Genomic DNA, 21758 nt, shown 5'->3' with positions numbered 1-21758 from the left:
ATTGGAGAACTGCTTCACGGCCTACAGGTACGGTGACATTTTGTAATGGCTCTCCAAATTTATGCAGATCTAGAAAAAAACATAAAAGAGTAATTAGATAATTATATTGGCATTAGAAGAGAAGTAAGAAGAAAAGAGCGCACAAAAAAAAAATCGGAGAAATAGAAGACCCCCATTAACTGCGTCCACAGCTTTTTATGTACTGCTTTCGCTCCATTATTTTGCCGCTCCTCTTGCGCTAACGAACTGCAATGGCCAATCAATGCTCCTGTCAATAGCTCTTCCTGAGCCTACAGATATTTGCTGACCTTCTTCTCGAAGAGATTAACACTTACTTTCGCCTCAGTAGTTAGGTGGACTGCTATGTTTGGTGGACTATTCTAAATATCCGACCTATAGACGTAGATATTAAGTGTGAGGCAGCCACTGCGGCTATGAGACTTGAGGCGATGGAGGATAGGAGCAAATCATGCCATCGCTTTATAATCGAAGCTACGATAGGAAACCTGGAAGGAATGAAATAGGTTTCCGAAGGGATAACTGAGACCTAGAGGGAATGAAATAGGTTTCCAAACGAATAACTGAGACCTGAAAGAAATGGAAGAGGTTTTCGAACGAGTGTCGTATCAGACTTGCGGCGATACTTTAATTCGAGTGCGAGGCACTGCTGCACAATCTTGGATTGACGGAATTCTGGTATTGCCATCTCGAAGAACATGCAAGGCAGATGGATTAAAGCTAGAGGATAAATTTGTACTGGTTTTCTAAATTGAGAATCCAGGCACTGAGATCTGTTTTCCGCCTGACCATCATACGATCCTTCAGGCGGAGATTCGGGTCAATCACGGAATGCGTGAAGTGGTGTGGTGCTCACACGATGATGTCGAGTGAAAACATCTTTACGGAGTGTAAATTTGCCATCAGGGCAATAACAAACAGGTTATGAACACACTTGGAATGTAAGAAGAAGATTAACGTCTTCTCTGAGGATGGCACGATTCACATTGTTTATGTGCCGGTTCATAGTAGAGTAAGGGGAAATGAAAAGCAGACGATTTAGCAGTAAAAGGCAGAGGAATGCCGTCAATAAACTTGGTTAACTCTAAAACCGTCATGAAGCGAATTAATATCCGCACCCTCTTTTCAACCCAACCCAAGCTTCTTCTCTAAAAAATCAGCCACAAAGTCTTGACCCTGCAACCCCTAGCAATAATCAACGCCCATTCCTCTAAAAGAAGAAAGATCCCCCCATGAGCGTGTTTATTGATTCCGTGTCATTTTGCGCTATCTAATGGTCTCAGACCCAGCACAGCCTGTTAGCCACATCTATATTTTGGAGCTGTGCGAAGTTTCGAACTCTTGTGGACTGAGGCCTAAGCTTTCATCGCTGTCTGACTGACCACATGCAAATGCAAATTTTGCCCATGAACATTCCACTAAGTGACAGGGGCAAACTTCCCACATATCAATGAGTGCAGTCCGATGCAAGTTTAATCTCAATGATAAGGGGTCTCCCTTTTATAGCCGAGTCCGAACGGCGTGCCGCAGTGCGACACCTCATTGGAGAGATTTTTTACATGGCATAGAACCTCACAAATGTTGCCAGCATTGGGAGGGAAAAAAACACAGCTGAAAATTTTTTTCTGGTGGTCTCGCCAGGATTCGAACCCAGGCGTTCAGCGTCATAGCGGACATGCTAACCTCTGCGCTACGGTGGCCTCCACGCGTATAGCTAGGAGCATGGGATTTTGCACAGATACTTCTTGTTGATGTAGGTCATTGAGCATTGCAAATGGGCTCTTTTGGTTCAGATATTGGGTATGGACCCCATACAAACCGATCCCCCCGTTTGACTTCTTAAGCCCCTAGAAGTCTAAATTTTTATCCGATTTTGCTAAATTTTTTAACAAAACTTGAGTTATGACTTTCAAGATCCATGCCAATTATGATCGAAATCGATCCCTGGATTTTATTTCTTGAGCCCCTAGTAGCGTCAATTTTCATCCGATTTGGCTGAAATTTTTAACAAAGACTTGAGTTATGACTTCCAATATCCGTGATAAGTACTATCCAAATCGGTCTATAAGCAGATATAGCCCCTATATAAAACGATCCCCGGATTTGACTTCTTTAACCCTTATAAACCAAAATCTTCAACTGATTTGCCTAAAATTTGGGCAAAAATCCTATTTTATGACTTAAACATCAGTGCCATATTCTATACGAATCGGACAACATCGTGATATAGGCCCCTCAGTACGGATATCTCGATTGGACTTCTTAAGACCAAAATAATTCAGATACAAACTCAACTAAAATGGATACATTTTAGCGGAATCCATGGTGATGGGTACCCAAGATTCGGCCCGGCCGAACTCAGACGCTTTTACTTGTATTTGGTTGAAACTTTTTTTACTACGTTATCCGAAGTCTTAGTCGAGATAATTTTTTCTAATCCAACTCTTACTCTGGCCAAAATTGCTTGACTCCGACTCCGCCGACTTGGTTATATCTAGTTAAGTAATTTTGGGGGAACGAAAAGGTACATTGAACCATCGTCTAGATGTAGAATAGAAGGTATTTCGAAAATGGAAGGCCATTGTTTATGAATCGATCGGTTTCACTTAATAATTTACCTTCTCTTCTCCTTAGCTTTGCACACTAAATTGCCCTTATAACCCTATTTATATAATAACCCTATTTTTGTCACACATATTCACCACATTGCCACCTATCACAATAATGACAACAATAAATTTGCATCACTTACCTTTGTCGGGAATTATGTTGACGCCAGTATCATCTCTGATATCCTCCAATAACTCTTCATGTGTTTGCATTTCTGCTTATATTTTGCAGGTGTATGCGAGTGTGCATGGGTTTGTATGCGCGATTGTGTTAAAGCGAAAGCATTTCCATAGACATGAACATGAACGAATATGCCAGAGAATGAAAAATATGATGTTATCATCGTCATAACCGCAACAGCATGCAAACATATCGTCACACATATAAGCCGACACACACGCACACACACACACAACATCACCACATTTATTCATTTCACAATTTGTTGCCATTTGTTGTTTTGAAAATGGCAATGCCGTTCATCGCAATAGAAGTACACATGTGTGTAGGGGTAAGAGAGCAGCATTAACAGACATCCGTCAGAGAGAAGCAGAGCATTGTTGAATTCCCCCACCACACATGTTTGGTATGCACACACAAACACACACACACACACACATAGAGCAGTTTGTAGTTTGTGTGGTTATGTGGGTATTAGCAAGAGATATCAAGTCATTGTTGCAGCATTTGGATATAAAAGATTAATGCATTGTTTTTGGTTGTAGTCGACAGTTGTTGAATTTGTATACGTTGTTGTTTTCATCAGCAGAGGAGTTGGAGAATTGTTCATTTGAGTGAATTGTTTTGTTTGTAACATCATATGAAAGTAGATAAGCAGAAAATTTGGTAAATTAGTAATTTGATAAAGACATTGAATGAGATGCACATTTGAAGTTAGAATATTAGGAGTAGAAGCCAGTAAGGAGGGGCAAAAGTCGGGAGGTGCCGAATAAATAATACCATAGAACTACCCTATAAGTACAATGTGAGTGCTATATCCAATTCTAAACCAATTTTGATGGACTTCGGCGGATGTTTTCAGATGGGTTATTAAACAATCTGTATCAAATTTAGTGCAAATATGTTTAAACTGTCAGAACTACGTTTGACAAATGACAACATTATTGCAAATTATCCAAAGTTTGACGAACATACATATGTATGGGAGCTATTTGAACCATAAACGACTCGGATGTCAAAAAACCTAACAAAGGTCACCCTCAAATTTTAGTGAAATCGGGTTATAAATGCGCCTTTTATGGGGCCAAAATCGGGCCATAGGTCTATATGGCAGCTATATCCAATTCTGGACCGATTTGAGCCAAGTTGTAGAAAAAATTTCGGCGAAATTGGATAATATTTGGTTGCCCAAAAAGTAATTGCGGATTTTTTAAAAGAAAATAAATACATTTTTAATAAAACTTAGAAAGAACTTTAATCAAATATACTTTTTTTAAACTTTTTTTCTAAAGCAAGCTAAAAGTAACAGCAGGCATAACTGAAAGAAGAAAGAATGCAATTACAAAGTCACAAGCTGTGAAAAAATTTGTCAATGCCGACTATATGAAAAATCCGCAATTACTTTTTGGGCAACCCAATAAAAGCGCCTTTTTTTGGGCTCAAAACCTTAAATCGAGAGATCGGTCTATATAACTGCTATATGCAAATCTTGATCGATCTAGGCAAAATTGCATAAATATGTCAAGGGGCTTAACTTAACTCACTGTTCCAAATTTCGGCGACATCGGGCAATAAATTCGCTTTTTCTGGGCCTAAGACCATTAATCGAGAGATCGGTCTATATGGCAGCTATATCCAAATTTGAAACGATCTGTGACATATTGCAGAAGGATGTTGAGGGGCCTAACCTTACTTACTGTCCCAAATTTCAACAAAATTGGATAATAAATGTGGCTTTTGTAGGCCTAAGACCCTAAATCGGAGGATCGGTCTATATGGGGGCTATATCGAGAAATAGTCCGATTTAGCCCATCTTCGAACTTAACCTTATGAACAAAAACAAGTAAAAGTGTGCTAAGTTCGGCCGGGCCGAATCTTATATACCCTCCACGCATTTGTCGAGTTCTTTTCCCGGCATCTCTTCTTAGGCAAAAAAGGATATAAGAAAAGTGTTGCTCTGCTATTAAAACGATATCAAGATATGGTCCGGTTCGGACCACAATTAAATTATATGTTGGAGACCTGTGTAAAATTTCAGCAAATTCGTATAAGAATTGCGCCCATTGGGGCTCACGAAGTAAAATATAAAGATTGATTTATATGGGAGCTGTATCGTGCTATACACCGATTCAAACCATAATAAACACGTATGTTGATGGTCAATAGAGAATCCGTTGGATAAAATTTCAGGCAAATCGGATAATAATTGCGACCTCTAGAGGCTCAAGAAGTCAAGACCCAAGATCGGTATATACGCCAGCTATATCAGGTTATGGACCGATTTGAACCATACTTAGCACAGTTATTGGGTATCATAACAAAACACGTCGTGCCAAAATTCATTCAAATCGGATAAGAATTGCGCCCTCTAGAGGCTCAAGAAGTCAAGACCCAAGATCGCTATATACGCCATCTATATCAGGTTATGGACCGATTTGAACCATACTTAGCACAGTTGTTGGATATCATAAGAAAACACGTCGTGCAAAATTTCATTCCAATCAGATAAGAATTGCGCACTCTAGAGGCTCAGGAAGTCAAGACCCAAGATCGGTTTATATGGCAGCTATATCAAAACATGAGCCGATTTGAACCATACATAATACAGTTGTTGGATATTGTAACAAAACACGTCGTGCCAAAATTCATTCAAATCGGATAAGAATTGCGCACTCTAGAGGCTCAAGAAGTCAAGACCCAAGATCGGTATATACGCCAGCTATATCAGGTTATGGACCGATTTGAACCATACTTGGCACAGTTGTTGGATATCATAAGAAAACATGTCGTGCAAAATTTCATTCCAATCAGATAAGAATTGCGCACTATAGAGGCTCAAGAAGTCAAGACCCAAGATCGGTTTATATGGCAGCTATATCAAAACATGGACCGATATGGTCCATTTACAATACCAACCGACCTATACTAATAAGAAGTATTTGTGCAACATCTCAAGCGACTAGCTTTACTCCTTCGGAAGTGAGCGTGCTTTTGGACAGACAGACGGACGGACGGTCGGGCGGACGGACGGACGGGCACGACGATCAAGAATATATATACTTTATTGGCGCTCAGACGTATATTTCGAGTAGTTACAAACAGAATGACGAAATTATTGTAGTATACCCCCCATCCTATGGTGGAGGGTATAAAAAAGAATCTGCAAAGTTTCAGCTCAATATCTCTAGCGTAGCGTGATTTCAACAGACAGACAGACGGACGGACAGACGGATTAACAGGCGGACGGACAGACGGACGGTCAGGCGGACGGACAGACGGACGAACAGACGGACGGACAGACAGACAGACGCACAGACGGACGGACGGACAGACAGACGGACGGACAGACAGACGCACAGACGGACGGACAGACAGACGGACGGACGAGACGGACAGACGGACGGACAGACGGACGGACAGATGGACGGACGGACGGATGGACAGACGGACGGACGGACAGAGGGACACACAAACAATAAATGCGCCTTTTATGGCCCTAAGGCCTTAAATCGAGAGATCGGTCTATATGGCAGTTATATCCAAATCAGAACCGATCTATGCCAGAAAGATGTTGAGAGGCCAAACCATACTCACTGTCCTAAATTTCAACAAAATTGGATAATAAATGTGGCTTTTGTAGGCCTAAGACCCTAAATCGGCGGATCGGTCTATATGGGGGCTATATCGAGAAATAGTCCGATTTAGCCCATCTTCGAACTTAACTTGCTTATGAACAAAAAAAAAGAATCTGTGCAAAATTTCAGCTCAATATCTCTATTTTTAAAGACTGTAGCGTGATTTCAACAGAAAGACAAACGGACGGACAAATGGACGGTCAGACGGACGGTCAAACGGACGGTCAGACGGACGATCAGACGGAAAGACGGACGGACGGACAGACGGATGGACAGACGGATGGACAGACGGACGGACGGACAGAGGGACACACAGACAATAAATGCTCCTTTTATGGACCTAAGACCTTAAATCGAAAAATCGGTCTATATGGCAGCTATATCCAAATCTGGACCGATCTGTGCCATATCGCAGAAAGATGTCGAGGGGCCTAACTTAACTCACTGTCCCAAATTTTAGCAAAATTGGATAATAAATGTAGTTTTTATGGACCCAAGACCTTAAATCATGAGATCGGTCTATATGGGGGCTATATCGAGAAATAGTCCGATATAGCCAATCTTCGAACTTAACCTGCTAATGGACAAAAAAAGGAATCTGTTGAAAATTTCAGCTCAATTTCTCTATTTTTAAAGGCTGTAGCGTGTTTTCAACAGACAGACGGACAGATGGATGGACTGACGGGCGGGCAGACAGACGGATGGACAGACGGGCGGACAGACGTATGGACAGACGTACGGACGGATATGGCTAAATCCTCTTAGATTTTTACGCTAATCAAGAATAAATATGCCTTATGGAGTCGGAAACGGATCTTTCGATGTGTTGCAAACGGAATGATAAAATGAATACATCCCCATCCTTCGGCGGTGGGTATAAAAAGCCTTTTACTACATCTTTTACCTCCTGTGAAGGCAACAGTATTCTAACAATTAAATTTCAAATACCCTTTGTATTTTTTTGAACCATTATCTTCTGGATAATCTCTCCCTAGCCTATCTCTGTATTATGACACCTTTTTTTCTGCACAAAATAAAGTCCCCCATAAATATTTGCATGGTGAAGTTATTTACATTGTAAACTTATTCAAATGGTCAACAGTAACATAAAATATTTATGCCACAATCCACAATGCACTTAAGGCAATTTTGACTTGGTAATTTCGGTTTCTATCTGTAAAGCCCCCATAGCATCATAAATACATATGTATTTTCAACAAATATGTATGTTGAATGAAACGATTCGATAACATATTGCTCTTGCCATTCATGCATCCACTTTAGGAATGTAAAATGTATGATAATAATAAATATGTTGAATAAAATATGATTATCTTGGGAATTGACTCTGGCAATGGAATGAACACAAATCCAATTATCCTTTTCGGCCGCATTACAATTGAGGGGCCATGCATGTAAAATACTGCAAGTTGTAACTCCTTTCGGTGTGAGGCACCCAACTCATGTTCATTGCTAGAGAAGTATGGCAAGCATGGTATTTTCTGGGGAATCGAAGTTTTTAGAATTGATAATTTTAATTTAAATGTACTTTGATGGTATTTTAAATATGTTATGAATGAGCAAACAACATAAATCATAAGAGACCGACCCTTAGTTTATACTTGTGCATGGAAAATGCAATTGCAGATCATATATGTAGGAAAAATTTTATATTAACTAAAAACAAGTAAGAGAAGGCATTACGTTCGGCCGGGTCGATCTTTGGATACCCACCACCTCGGGTATATGTGTAACTCCCATTTCGTCACAATGCGGTGAAAATTGGATAACTTAAGCACCTAATTTTGGCATGGACATTGAGTAGTCTAATATATGTCACTATACAATTTTGTAGAACAAAATATTGGTCTTTTTGGACATAGGACATGGACATGGACAGATATATCCAATTATAAACCGGATATATAAATCGGGTAATAAATAAAGATTTCATGGGCTTCAGTCCCCTTATCGGCAGATCGGTCTATATGGCAGCTATATCCAAATATAGTCCGATCTGAACCATATTAAGGTCGGGTGTCATGAGGCTAAAAATAATTCTCTGTTGAAAATTTTAGCGAAATCGGTAAAAAAATAAAGCTTTTATGGGCTTTAGACCCTTTATCTGGTGATCGGTCTATATAACAGCTATATCTTAATATAGTCCGATCTGAACCATATTTACGTCGGATATCGGGAGGTTTAAAATAACCCACTGTTGCAAATTTCAGCGAAATCAGGTAATAAATAAAGCTTTTATGGCCTTCAGACCCTTAATCGGGAGATCGGTCTATATGGCAGCTATATCTAAATATAGTCCGATCTGAACCATATTTAGGTCCTATATTAGGAGGCGTAAAACTACTCAATGTTCCAAATTTTAGCAAAATCGGTTAAAAAATAAAGCTTTTATGGGCTTCGGACCCTTTATCTGGTGATCGGTCTATATAACAGCTATATCTAAATATAGTCCGATCTGAACCATATTTACGTCGGATATCGGGAGGTTTAAAATAACCCACTGTTGCAAATTTCAGCGAAATCAGGTAATAAATAAAGCTTTTATGGCCTTCAGACCCTTTATCGGGAGATCGGTCTATATGGTAGCTATATCTAAATATAGTCTGATCTGAACCATATTTAGGTCAGTTCTCGGGAAGCCTTAAACTACCCACAGAAGATCGGTTTACATGGGAGCTATATCAGGTTATGAACCGATTTGGACCATACTTGGCACAGTTGTTGAAAGTCAAAACAAAACACTTTATACAAAATTTCAGACAAACCAGATAATAATTAAGCCCTCTAGAGCCTCACAAAGTCAAGATCCGAAATCGTTTTATATGGGACCTATATCGGATTATGAATCAATTTCTACCATTCTTGGAGCACTTGTTAGATTTTAAAACAAAATCTTTCATGCAAAATTTCAGCCAAATCGGATAATAAATAAGCCCTCTAACGGTTCAAGAAGCCCAGATCAGAAATCGGTCTATAAAGGAGCTATATCAGGTAATGAAATGATTTGAAACGTACTTAGCACAGCTTTTAATGGTCAAACCAAAACACTTGATGACACTTGATTTCAAACAAATCGGATGATAATTGCGCCCTCTAGAGGCTCAAGAATTCAAGATCCGAGGTTGGTTCATATGGGAGCTATGTCAGGAAATGAACCGATTTGAACCAAACTTGGCACAACTGTTGATGGACGAACCAAAACATTTCATGCCAAATAGCAGCAAATTAGATAAGCCTCTAGAGGTTTAAAAAAATCAAGAACCAGGTTTGGTTCATATGACACCTAAAAGCCCATTTCTCATCTCAAACAATTCACACTAATAGGAAGTATTCGTGAAAAATTTCAAGCGCCTAGCTTTATTGCTTCGAAACTAAGGTTGCTTTTGACAGGCGGACAGTCGGGCGGACTGACGGACGGGCATGGCTAAATCGACTTAGAATGTCACGACGTCCAAAAAAATATATCCTATTCCTCCGGGTCTCAGATCAATATTTCAATGTATTACAAATGGAATGACGAAATTGGTAAACATCCCATCCTATGATGGAGGCTATAAAAAGACATTAAGTTCAGCCGAATCGAACTTTGAATACCCACCACTATGGAAATATATATGAACCACCTTTCGTCATAAAACGATGAAAAATTCATAATTTATGAACCCATAGCCGCTATAACTGAATGAACTCCGATTTCCACCAAATTCAGGATGGCTGTGTAGGATTCTAACACAAGTAAAAGCGTGCTAAGTTCCGCGCGGGCCGAATCTTATATACCCTCCACCATGGATCGCATTTGTCGAGTTCTTTTCCCGGCATCTATTCTTAGGCGAAACAGGATATAAGAAAAGATTTGCTCTGCCATTAGAGCGATATCAAGACATGGTTCGGTTTGGACCACAATTAAATTTTATGTTGGAGACCCGTGTAAAATGTCAACCAATTCGAATAAGAATTGCGCCCTTTGGGGGCTCAAGAAGTAAAAAGTAAAATAAAGAGATCGATTTATATGGGAGCTATATCGGGCTATAGACCGATTCAGACCATAATAAACACGTATGTTGATGGTCATGAGAGAATCCGTCGGACAAAATTTCAGGCAAATCGAATTAAAATTGCTCTCTCTAGAGGCTCAAGAAGTCAAGATCCCAGATCGGTTTATATGACAGTTATATCTGGTTATGAACCGATTTGAAACTTATTTTACACAGTTGTTGAAAGTAAGAATAAAATACGTCATGTAAAATTTCAGCCAAATCGGATAATAATTGCGCCCTCTAGAGGCTCAAGAAGTCAAGACCCAAGATACAGATCTCGTATCTTGAGTTCTTGAGCCGCTAGATGGCGTTTTTCTTATCCGATTTGGCTGAAATTTTGCATGAAGTGTTTTGTTTGAACTTTCAACAACTATGTTAAGTGTGACTTAAATTGATTTGTAACCGGATATAGCTCCCAAATAAACGAATTTCGGATCTAGATTTTTTCAGCCGCTAGAGGGCGCAATTGTTATCCGATTTGGCTGAAATTCTGCACAAGGGCTTCTTCATTGACCTTTAACATTCGCGTTAAATGTGGTCTTAATCGGTATATAACCTGATATAGCTCCCACATAATCCAATCTCCCGATTATAGTTTTTTAGCCTCCAGAGGACGCAATTGTTATCCGATTTGGCTGAAATTCTGCACAAGGGCTTCTATTATGACCTTTAACATAAGTGTTTAATGTGGTCTTAATCGGTATGTAACGTGATATAGCTCCCATATAATCCCATCTCCTATACTTATCTCTTATACGTATCTCTTATACTCTCTTATACTTTTTTTGCCTCTAGAGGGCGCAATTATTATCTGATGTAGCTAAAATCGTACACCGAATCCAATGTGGTAGCATAGGAATTCTGTAAAATGAGTTGGCCATTCTGTTTCGGAAAATAAATGTTGAATTGTTTTACGAAGTAAAACTTAATGGGTGCCAAGTATGGCTCCAATAGGTTCATAACTTGGCATAGCTCCTTCTTGAGCCGCTAAAGGGCCCAATGGCTCAGCAATTCCTATCCATTATCCAATATCTCAGCAATTCCTATCCATTATCCTTTGTTTGCCTATAAAGTGACATCGGCCAAAGAACTTGACATATTCTTTTCATGGTGGAGGGTATATAAGATTCAGCCCTGCTGAATTTAGCCCTCTTTCACTTGTTAACCTTCTGTTTAAATTCATATTTTGTTATCTTCAAAAGCCAATCGTGTTTTTATTTCATAAATAGAAACAATTCTGGGAATTTTTGTAAATAAAGCCCATATCACAGATTTCATTGCTTTGTTTGTAGTCAAATCCATTCAAGTCAAGGATTTTGAAAAGTAATAAAATGTGTCTTCTTTTTTCTTCTTTTTTTTTCTGTTGTACAATCATTGCTCTCTTCACATTTTTTTCTTTGATCTCATGATATGATGATTTTGTATGGGAATATTGACATGTGTTAAGATACAAAAAAATCTTTACATTGAAATCCACCTTTTTCCAGGTGGAACATGGGGTGGGAGCAACTTCAAGTTATTTATGAATTTTAAATTGAATTTCATTTGTGGCATATCTCAGAAGAAAGGATTTTCATTATTTGATATTGGATAAAAAAAGGGTTATGGAAATTTTATGCTCTCGATACAATTTATAATTGAATTTTGTCTTTTTCGAGCTGCTTGAAGATATTTGGTCTGGCAAAAGCAATTTTGGAGTTCATATATGGCAAAATGAGGATATGGTATAGCAAGAAGGACCATGACAGAAAAAAAATCTTTTCGCAGAATTTCCTTAATAAAATTATGATCCACCGAATTGCAGCGTTTTTCTCTTTGCCAACATTTCAGCGGTAGAGTCATTTAAATTTCTATTTACAAAACTCCTCTTTGATATGGTTATTTAAGTATGTATACGAGGGCTGCTATATAAGTTTCTGCCCTAGGCATTACAAAGTGTTGACAGTTGCAATCTAACTACTCCAGTGGATCGTCATGTGATACACAGTGAGATAGAGGCATCCTTGGTCATTGATACCAACAGCATATAATCTATACTAGCCGAACCGAGCCCGCTCTGCTGCGCCTTCTTTAACTCTTATATATCTTTTAAGGGTGAGGACACTTCACCCTGAATGCCGATTTCGAATTTGGGGCATAATACCCTATGACGCCTTCGAATCCTGTCGAGAACATCGGACAAAGCGGGGTTTATCCCTTCTTAATGTTGGCGACATTTGCGAGGTACAATGCCATGCATGGTCTATTAAAAAAATTTCCCCAAAAATGTGTCCCACTACGGGACGCCGTTCGGATTCGGCTATAAAAAAAGGTTCCATTGATGTGTGAGAATTTTCCCCTTCTCGGTTCCTGGTGGTAATGTTCTTCCTTAGGGTAATTAATGTTCTCACATGGGGGGAGGTATGACACCTCAGACATTTCGACTCAAATATGGTTATCAAATTCGCTCTTTATTCCCAACGGAAATGAAGTTCAGTTTAGGGGTGCTTAAGGGCGTACCCCAAAACACTTGGCTCCAAAATTGGATATCAAATTCGTTTTCTACTGTGCGCTTGGACCCAAATTTTAATACCACATTCGTTTTCTGGTCACCAATACCTTTCATTTGAGGGAGGATTGTCCGTCCCCAACCTTTTTTTATACCCACCACCGACGGATGGGGGTATATTCATTTTGTCATTCCGTTTGCAACACATCGAAATATCCATTTCCGACCCTATAAAGTATATATATTCTTGATCAGCGTAAAAATCTAAGACGATCTAGCCATGTCCGTCCGTCTGTCCGTCTGTCTGTTGAAATCACGCTACAGTCTTTAAAAATAGAGATATTGAGCTGAAATTTTGCACAGGTTCTTTTTTTGTCCATAAGCAGGTTAAGTTCGAAGATGGGCAATATCGGACTATATCTTGATATAGCCCCCATATAGACCGATCCGCCGATTTAGGGTCTTAGGCCCATAAAAGCCACATTTATTATCCGATTTTGCTGAAATTTGGGACAGTGAGTTGTGTTAGGCCCTTCGACATCCTTCGTCAATTTGGCTCAGATCGGTCCAGATTTGCATATAGCTGCCATATAGATCGATCCTCCAATTTAGGGTCTAAGGCCCATAAAAGCCACATTTATTATCCGATTTTGTTGAAATTTGAGACAGTGAGTTGTGTTAGGCCCTTCGACATCCTTTGTCAATTTGGCTCAGATCGGTTCAGATTTGGATATAGCTGCCATATAGACCGATCCTCCGATTTAGGGTCTAAGGCCCATAAAAGCCACATTTATGGTCCGATTTCGCTTAAATTTGGGACAGTGAGTTGTCTTAGGCCCCTTGACATGTTTCTTTAATTTGGTCCAGATCGGTTCAGATTTGGATATAGCTGCCATATAGACCGATCCTCCGATTTAGGGTCTAAGGCCCACAAAAGCCACATTTATTGTCCGATTTCGCTGAAATTTGGGACAGTGAGTTGTCTTAGGCCCTTTGACATCCTTCGTTAATTTGGCTCAGATCGGTCCAGATTTGGATATAGCTGCCATATAGATCGATCCTCCGATTTATGGTGTAAGGCCCATAATAGCCACATTCATTATCCGATTTTGCTGAAATTTGGGACAGTGAGATGTGTTAGGCCCTTTGGCATATTTCTTCAATTTGGTCCAGATCGGTTCAAATTTGGATATAGCTACCATATAGACCGATTTCTTAATTTATGGTTTTGGGCCCATAATATGCTCATTTATTGCCCGATGTCCCCGAAATTTGGAACAGTGAGTTAAGTTAAGCCCCTTGACATACTTCTACAATATCGCACAGATCGGTCCAGATTTGGATATAGCTGCCATATAGACCGATATCTAGGTTTTAGGTTTTGGGGCCATAAAAGACGCATTTATTGTCCGATGTCGCTGAAATTTGAGACAGTGAGTTTGGTTAGGCTCTTCGACGTCCTTCTTCAATTTTGCCCTGATCGGTCCAGATTTGAATATAGCTGCCATATAGACCGATCTCTGGATTTAAGGTTTAGGGCCCATAAAAGAGGCATTTATTGTCCGATTTCGCCGAAATTTGGGACAGTGCTTAGTGTTAGGCTCCTCGACATGTTTATGCAACTCGGCCCAAATCGGTCCAGATTTGGATATAGCTGCCATGTAGACCGATATCTCGATTTAAAGTCTTTGCCCCATAAAAGGCGCATTTATAATCCGATTTCACTGAAATTTGACACAGTGACTTATCTTCGGCTTTTCGACATGCGTGTCGTATATAGTTCAGATCGGTATGAGGTATATGAGTATAACGTATGAAATTTTCACCGAATTTTGATGAAAGGTGGTTTACATATATACCCGAGGTGGTGGGTATCCAAAGTTCGGCCCGGCCGAACTTAACGCCTTTTTACTTGTTATGAAATTCATACTCTACTTTTAAATACCTTTCATTTGATACCCTTATTGTGCCCATCGGACCACTTTCGGATATGGGTGGCGTTCTTGGGGTTAGGGGGAGAGTCCGCCTCCAACCGATGTCTAAAAATTATATAGCCTATGTTTCCCTCCAGAAAAACCTTCACAATCTATGAAAATTTTAAGAAAATCGGTTCAGCCATATCGTCATAATGGATCAAATGGCGTTTTTGAGAGTTGGCGTGACCCCCTACACTCCGATCTGATTTTGTATGCCAGATTCGAAATCTACTCCCGAATGCCTTTCATTTGAGCCCCATATTGAAATGAACGTTCAATATGTCTGTTTGGGGGAGTTTTGGGGTTGGGGCGACCGGATGGGTTTTTAGATTCAAATTTAAATACCATATTCGTATTCTACTCTCCAATAACTTTCATTTGATACCTATATGGTACCGATTAGTCAACTTTTGATTTTGGGTTGTGTTTTTGGAATAAGGGGGAGGGTCCGTCCCCCTTCCGATACCGAAAAATTATACAGCCTATGTTTCCTTCCAGACCAACCTACACAATATGCGAACATTTCGAGAAAATCGGTACTGCCGTTTTTCAGTCAATACGCAACAAACCAACCGCGTCCCATATTTCTGTGATTGGCTCATGTGCCCATTTTGTTCGTTTTTGTGGAGGTGGGATGACCCCCTATACTTCGACATGAATTTGTATGCCAGATTCGTTATCTACTCCCGCATACTTTTCATTTGATACCCATATTGTCTTTATCGGTCCACTTTAGATTTTGGGTGGTGTTTTTGGGGTAATGGGGGAGGGTCCGCCCCCTTCCGTTATCAATAGATTATAAAGCCTATTCCTAATTCCTGACCATATTCGTAATCTACTCCCGAATACCTTTAATTTGAGTCCCATATTGTCATGATCGTTAAATAAACCTATTTTAAGGGGTTTTTGGGCTGGGGCGGACTCCCACGTACTTGGACCCAACCTTTATTATAAAATTCGTACTCTACTCTTAAATACCTTTCATTTGAATCCCAGTTTGTCCCGATCGGTCCACTTTTATTTTTGGGTAGTACTTTTGGGGTAAGGGGGAGGGTCCGCTCCCCTCCCGATATCAAAAAATTATATAGCCTATGTTTCCTGTGTGAATGAAAAAACAAGTAAAAACGCGTTAAGTTCGGCCGGCCCGAACTTTGGATACCCACCACCTCGGGTATATATGTAAACCACCTTTCATCAAAAATCGGTGAAAATTTCATACCTTATACTCATATACCTCATACCGATCTGAATAATATACGACACGGATGTTGAAAAGCCGAACATAAGTCACTGTGTCAAATTTCAGTGAAATCGGATTATAAATGCGCCTTTTATGGGGCCAAGACTTTAAATCGAGATATCGGTCTACATGGCAGCTATATCCAAATCTGGACCGATTTGGGCCAAGTTGCATAAACATGTCGAAGAGCCTAACACTAAGCACTGTCCCAAATTTCGGAGAAATCGGACAATACATGCCTCTTTTATGGGCCCTAAACCTTAAATCCAGAGATCGGTCTATATGACAGCTATATTCAAATCTGGACCGATCTGGGCAAAATTGAAGAAGGACGTCGAAGAGCCTAACCAAACTCACTGTCTCAAATTTCAGCGACATCGGACAATAAATGCGTCTTTTATGGCCCCAAAACCTAAAACCTAGATATCGGTCTATATGGCAGCTATATCCAAATCTGGACCGATCTGTGCGATATTGCAGAAGTATGTCAAGGGGCTTAACTTAACTCACTGTTCCAAATTTCAGGGACATCGGGCAATAAATGAGCATTTTATGGGCCCAAAACCATAAATCAAGAAATCGGTCTATATGGCAGCTATATCCAAATTTGAACCGATCTGGACCAAATTGAAGAAATATGTCAAAGGGCCTAACACATCTCACTGTCCCAAATTTAAGCAAAATCGGATAATGAATGTGTCTATTAAGGACCTTACACCATAAATCGGAGGATCGATCTATATGGCAGCTATATCCAAATCTCGTCCGATCTGAGCCAAATTAACGAAGGATGTCGACGGACCTTACACAATTCACTGCCCCGAATTTCATCAAAATCGGATAATAAATGTGGCTTTTGTGGGCCTAAGACCCTAAACCGGAGGATCGGTCTATATGGCAGCTATATCCAAATCTGAACCGATCTGGACCAAATTAAAGAAACATGTCAAAGGGCCTAAGACAACTCACTGTCCTAAATTTCAGCGAAATGTGGCTTTTATGGGCCTTAGACCCTAAATCGGAGGATCGGTCTATATGGGGGCTATATCAAGATATAGTCCGATATAGCCCATCTTCGAACTTAACCTGCTTATGGACAAAGAAAGAATCTGTGCAAAATTTCAGCTCAATATCTCTATTTTTAAAGACTGTAGCGTGATTTCAACAGACAGACGGATAGACGGACAGACGGACGGACATGGCTAGATCGTCTTAGATTTTTACGCTGATCAAGAATATATATACTTTATAGGGTCGGAAATGGATATTTCGATGTGTAGCAAACGGAATGACAAAATGAATATACCCCCATCCTTCGGTGGTGGGTATAAAAACAAGATATTTGGTTCAGCCGTTTTTATATCCACCACCGAAGAATGGGGGTATATTCATTTTGTCATTCCGTTTGCAACACATCGAAATATCCATTTCCAACCCTAAAAAGTGTATATATTCTTGACCAGCGTAAAAATATAAGACGATCTAGACATGGCCGTCCGTCTGTCTGTTGAAATCATGCTACAGTCTTTAAAACAGGAGATATTGAGCTGAAACTTAGTACAGATTCTTTTTTTGTCCATAAAAATAATGACTTCGAAGATGGTCTTTATCGGACTGTATCTTGATATAGCCCCCATATAGACCGATTCTCCGATTTAGGGTCGTAGGCCCATCAGAGACAAATGTTTGATCCGATTTTGCTAAAATATGGGACAGTTTTGTTAGGCCTTTCGACATTCGATATTCTTATTCACTTTGGCCAAGATCGGTCCAGATTTGGATATAGCTGCCCTATAGACCGATCTCTCGATTTAAGGTCTTGCGCCCAAAAAAGGCGCATTTATTGTCCAATTTCGCCGAAATTTATGACAGTGAGTAAAGTTAAGCCCATTGACATACTTCTGCAATATGGCACAGATCGGTTCAGATTTGGATATAGCTGCCATATTGACCGATCTTTTGATTTAAGGTTTTGGGTCCATAAAAGGCACATTTATTGTCCGATGTCGCCAAAATTTGGGACAATGAGTTGTTTTGGGCTTTTTGACATTATTCTTCAATTTGGCCCAGATCAGTCCAGATTTCAATATAGCTGCCATATAGGCCGATCTCTCGATTTAGGGTTTTGAGCCGATTAAAGGCGCATTTATTGTCCGATGTCGCCGAAATTTGGGACTGTGAGATATGTTAGGCCCTTCGACAACCCTCCTCAATTTGGCACAGATCGGTTCAGATTTGGATATAGCTGCCATATAGACCGATCTCTCGATTTAAGGTCTTGCGCCCAAAAAAGGCGCATTTATTGTCCCACATCGCCGAAATTTGCGATAGTAAGTTGCGTTAGGCCCTTCGACAACTTTCTGCATTTTGACCTAGATCGGTCCAGATTGGGATATAGCTGTCATATAGACCGATCTCTCGATTTAGGGTTTTGAGCCCGTTAAAGGCGCATTTATTGTCCGATGTCGCCGAAATTAGGGACAGGGAGTTGTATTAGAACCTTCGACATCCTTCTTCAATTTGGTCCAGATCGGTTCAGATTTGTATATAGCTGCCATATAGACCGATCTCTCGATTTAGGTTTTTGAGCCCATTAAAGGCGCATTTATTGTCCGATGTCGCCGAAATAAGGGACAGGGAGTTGTGTTCGAACCTTCAACATCCATCTTCAATTTGGTCCAGATCGGTTCAGATTTGTATATAGCTGCCATATAGACCGATCTTTCGAATTCAGGTATTGAACCCGTAAAAGATGCATTTATTTTCCGATTTCGTCGAAATTTGGAACAGTGAGTAGTGTAAGGCGAATCGATATCCTCCTTCAATGTGGCTCAGATTGGTGTAGATTTGGATATATCTGCTGCCGATCTATCTATTTAAGGTCTTGGACCCATGAAAGCCGCATTTATTGGCCGATTTCGCCGAAATTTGGGAGAGTGAGTTGTGTGAAGTTACTCAATAACGTTCTTCAATTTGGTCCAGATCGGTCCAGATTTGCACTTAACTGCCATATAGACCGATCTCTCGATTTGTGGTCTTGGACCCATATAAGGCGCACTTATTGTCCGATTTCGACGAAATTTTGCACAGTGGGTTGTGTTAGGCCAATCGATATCATTGATTTCAATTGTTGAAAGGTGGTTTACATATATACCCGAGGTGGTGGATATCCCAAGTTCGACCCGGCCGAATTTGATGCCTATTTACTTGGTTTTGTCTGTGTCTTGGTCCGCCTGTTGATCTCTCTAACTGCCAATCAACCCACCCCTCTGTTTGTCAATCTATCTGTCCTTCAATCTTTCTATTCGTTTATCCATCTGTCCGCCCTTCTAACTGCCCGTCTTTCCATCAGTGTTTCCTTCCGTCATTTATATGGTTTGTGTGACTTTGGTCCGTCTGCTAATCATACCTCCCTCAATTTATCAATCCTTTCTGTTTATCTGTTTTTTATATCATCCACCTTGGCATGGGGGTTTACAAATTTCGTCGTTTCGTTTAAAACACATCGAAATATAGATCTGAGACCCAACAAAGCCTTTTGTCGATTAAGCCATTTTCGTCCTTCCGTCTATCGAAAGCACGCAAACTTTGGAAAGAATAAAGCTAGGCGCTTTAAATTTTGCACAAATACTTCCCATTGGGATTGTTGGTCCATGCTATGATATAGCTGCCAAGTAAAACGATCTAGGATCTTGATTTTTGGAGCCTTGAGAGGGAGTCATTCTTATCCAAATTGGCTGAAATTTTATAGGAGGTGTTTTGTTTTGAGGTCCAACAACTATGCCAAGTAGGGTCTAAATCGACTCATAACCTGATATATTGGGTTGCCCAAAAAGTAATTGCGGATTTTTCATATAATCGGCGTTGACAATTTTTTCACAGCTTGTGACTCTGTAATTGCATTCTTTCTTCTGTCAGTTATCAGCTGTTACTTTTAGCTTGCTTTAGAAAAAAAGTGTAAAAAAAGTATATTTGCCATATAACATATAAAAAGTATTTGCTGCCATATAACCCATTATCGGATCTTGAATTCTACAGTCTCTCGGAGGCTCAATTATTATCTGATTTGGTTGAAAATTTGTTTTGTTTCGACTATGGTCTAAGCCAGCTCATAACCTGATATAGTTTCAATATAAACCGATCTCCAAATTGTACTTCTAGAGCCTCCTGAGGGCTCAATTTGTACAACGACTTTCCTATGACCTTTTACATACGAGCCAAAAATGGTCTGAATCGGTTCATATACTGATACAGCTCCCCTATAAACTAAACTCACGATTTTACTCCTTGAGCCCATATATGGCACAATTCCTATACAGTTTGGCTGAAATTTTGCACCATGACTTCTACATCTCCAACATCTAAACGATGTATGGTCCATAAGCCAATGAAACTCCAATAGCATGGCAGTTTTTGCCCATTATGCCTTGTATGCCAATGAAGAGGTGCCGGGCAAAGAACTTGAGAAATGCGATCCAAGTTGGAGGGTTTATAAGATTCGGCCCCGGCCGATTTAAGCATGCTTTTACTTGTTATGCGTTATGATGAAAGTTTGCATTGCATAGCAACCCTGGCATATGTAGTTCTGTTACTTACCCAAATGATGTGCGATATGATCATGTTCTGGTAGTTCATGCGGCAAGAGGCCAGTGCCATCATGATGATAGCCTATATTGTCGATATTATGTAAATACATATCATCCGCATCCACCAAATCGCCATGATGGCCATGCTGTAAATGGCCATGCATGTCATCGACATCCATATCGTCATCATTATCCACATCCACATCGATGTGGCGGCCATCCGGTGATGAATGTGTTCCACGTTTGGGACGCCGCCTTTGTTCGGTTGACACCCCAGCGGATATGGCATTAGACGACAAGTGTGTAGAGGTGACCATGGTGGCCACAGTGGCTGACAATGAGGTGCTGTTGGTTAATTTTGTGAATGCATTCACGGTGGGTTGAAGGGTCGTGAATTGTACTTCAGATAATGGCAAAATTAATTCACTACTGCTGGCCGTTGAGAACGCTGAAACGGTAGACTTTATTGAGGCTGATGTGTATGTCGATGAGGATGTGGTATATGGAGATTTTTCGGCAGCACTAACACTAGCACTAGCACTACTGAATATAACATAACAATTAAGGCAAATTGCAACAATTAGCCATGACATTTCCGGTATATTACATTTCCGTTTCATTTTTCTGCTGTGTGTTAGTGGTGTTGGTGATGGTGGCGATGTGAGTCCAGCAAGCAACTGTTCATTTTGCAATTTTCTATGGGCACGGGTTCTAATGCTGCGCTGACTCTTGCTATAAAGCCTGTTGCCGGCTTTTTCTGCTTTCAGTTGTGTTGATGCCTCATGTCGGCTGCAAAGGCGGGTAATGGAGGTGCAGATGCTGGCATTACTATTGGTTGTCCTTTTAGGTTGTAATTCACTTTCACTCTCACTTTCGTACATGACATTTATCTTCATTTGCTCTTCAACACATAAAACACTTTTCGTTGCAAGGTTGACAGTTTTTTTTTGAAACCAGCTTGGCGTTG

At 40.2% G+C, this 21758-nt stretch overlaps 1 protein-coding gene across 1 annotated transcript in view; it reads right to left on the bottom strand.

Moving 5' to 3' along the window:
* Positions 1 to 21446, bottom strand: part of LOC106089126 (uncharacterized) — a 121569-nt gene extending 100123 nt beyond the window's left edge. The window contains exons 1-3 of the mRNA XM_059365730.1: positions 20802 to 21446; positions 2771 to 2845; positions 7 to 69 (exon numbers count right to left, since the gene is read on the bottom strand). Of these exons, the coding sequence (XP_059221713.1) occupies positions 7 to 69; positions 2771 to 2845; positions 20802 to 21411 (748 nt within the window). The 5' untranslated portion in view covers positions 21412 to 21446. The remainder of the gene's footprint in view (positions 1 to 6; positions 70 to 2770; positions 2846 to 20801) is intronic.
* Positions 21447 to 21758: the final 312 nt, after the last annotated feature.

Source organism: Stomoxys calcitrans, chromosome 3, assembly GCF_963082655.1.
Source record: "Stomoxys calcitrans chromosome 3, idStoCalc2.1, whole genome shotgun sequence".
In the NCBI taxonomy this organism is placed as follows: Eukaryota; Metazoa; Arthropoda; class Insecta; order Diptera; family Muscidae; genus Stomoxys; species Stomoxys calcitrans.
This window is presented reverse-complemented; position numbering and strand designations above follow the sequence as displayed.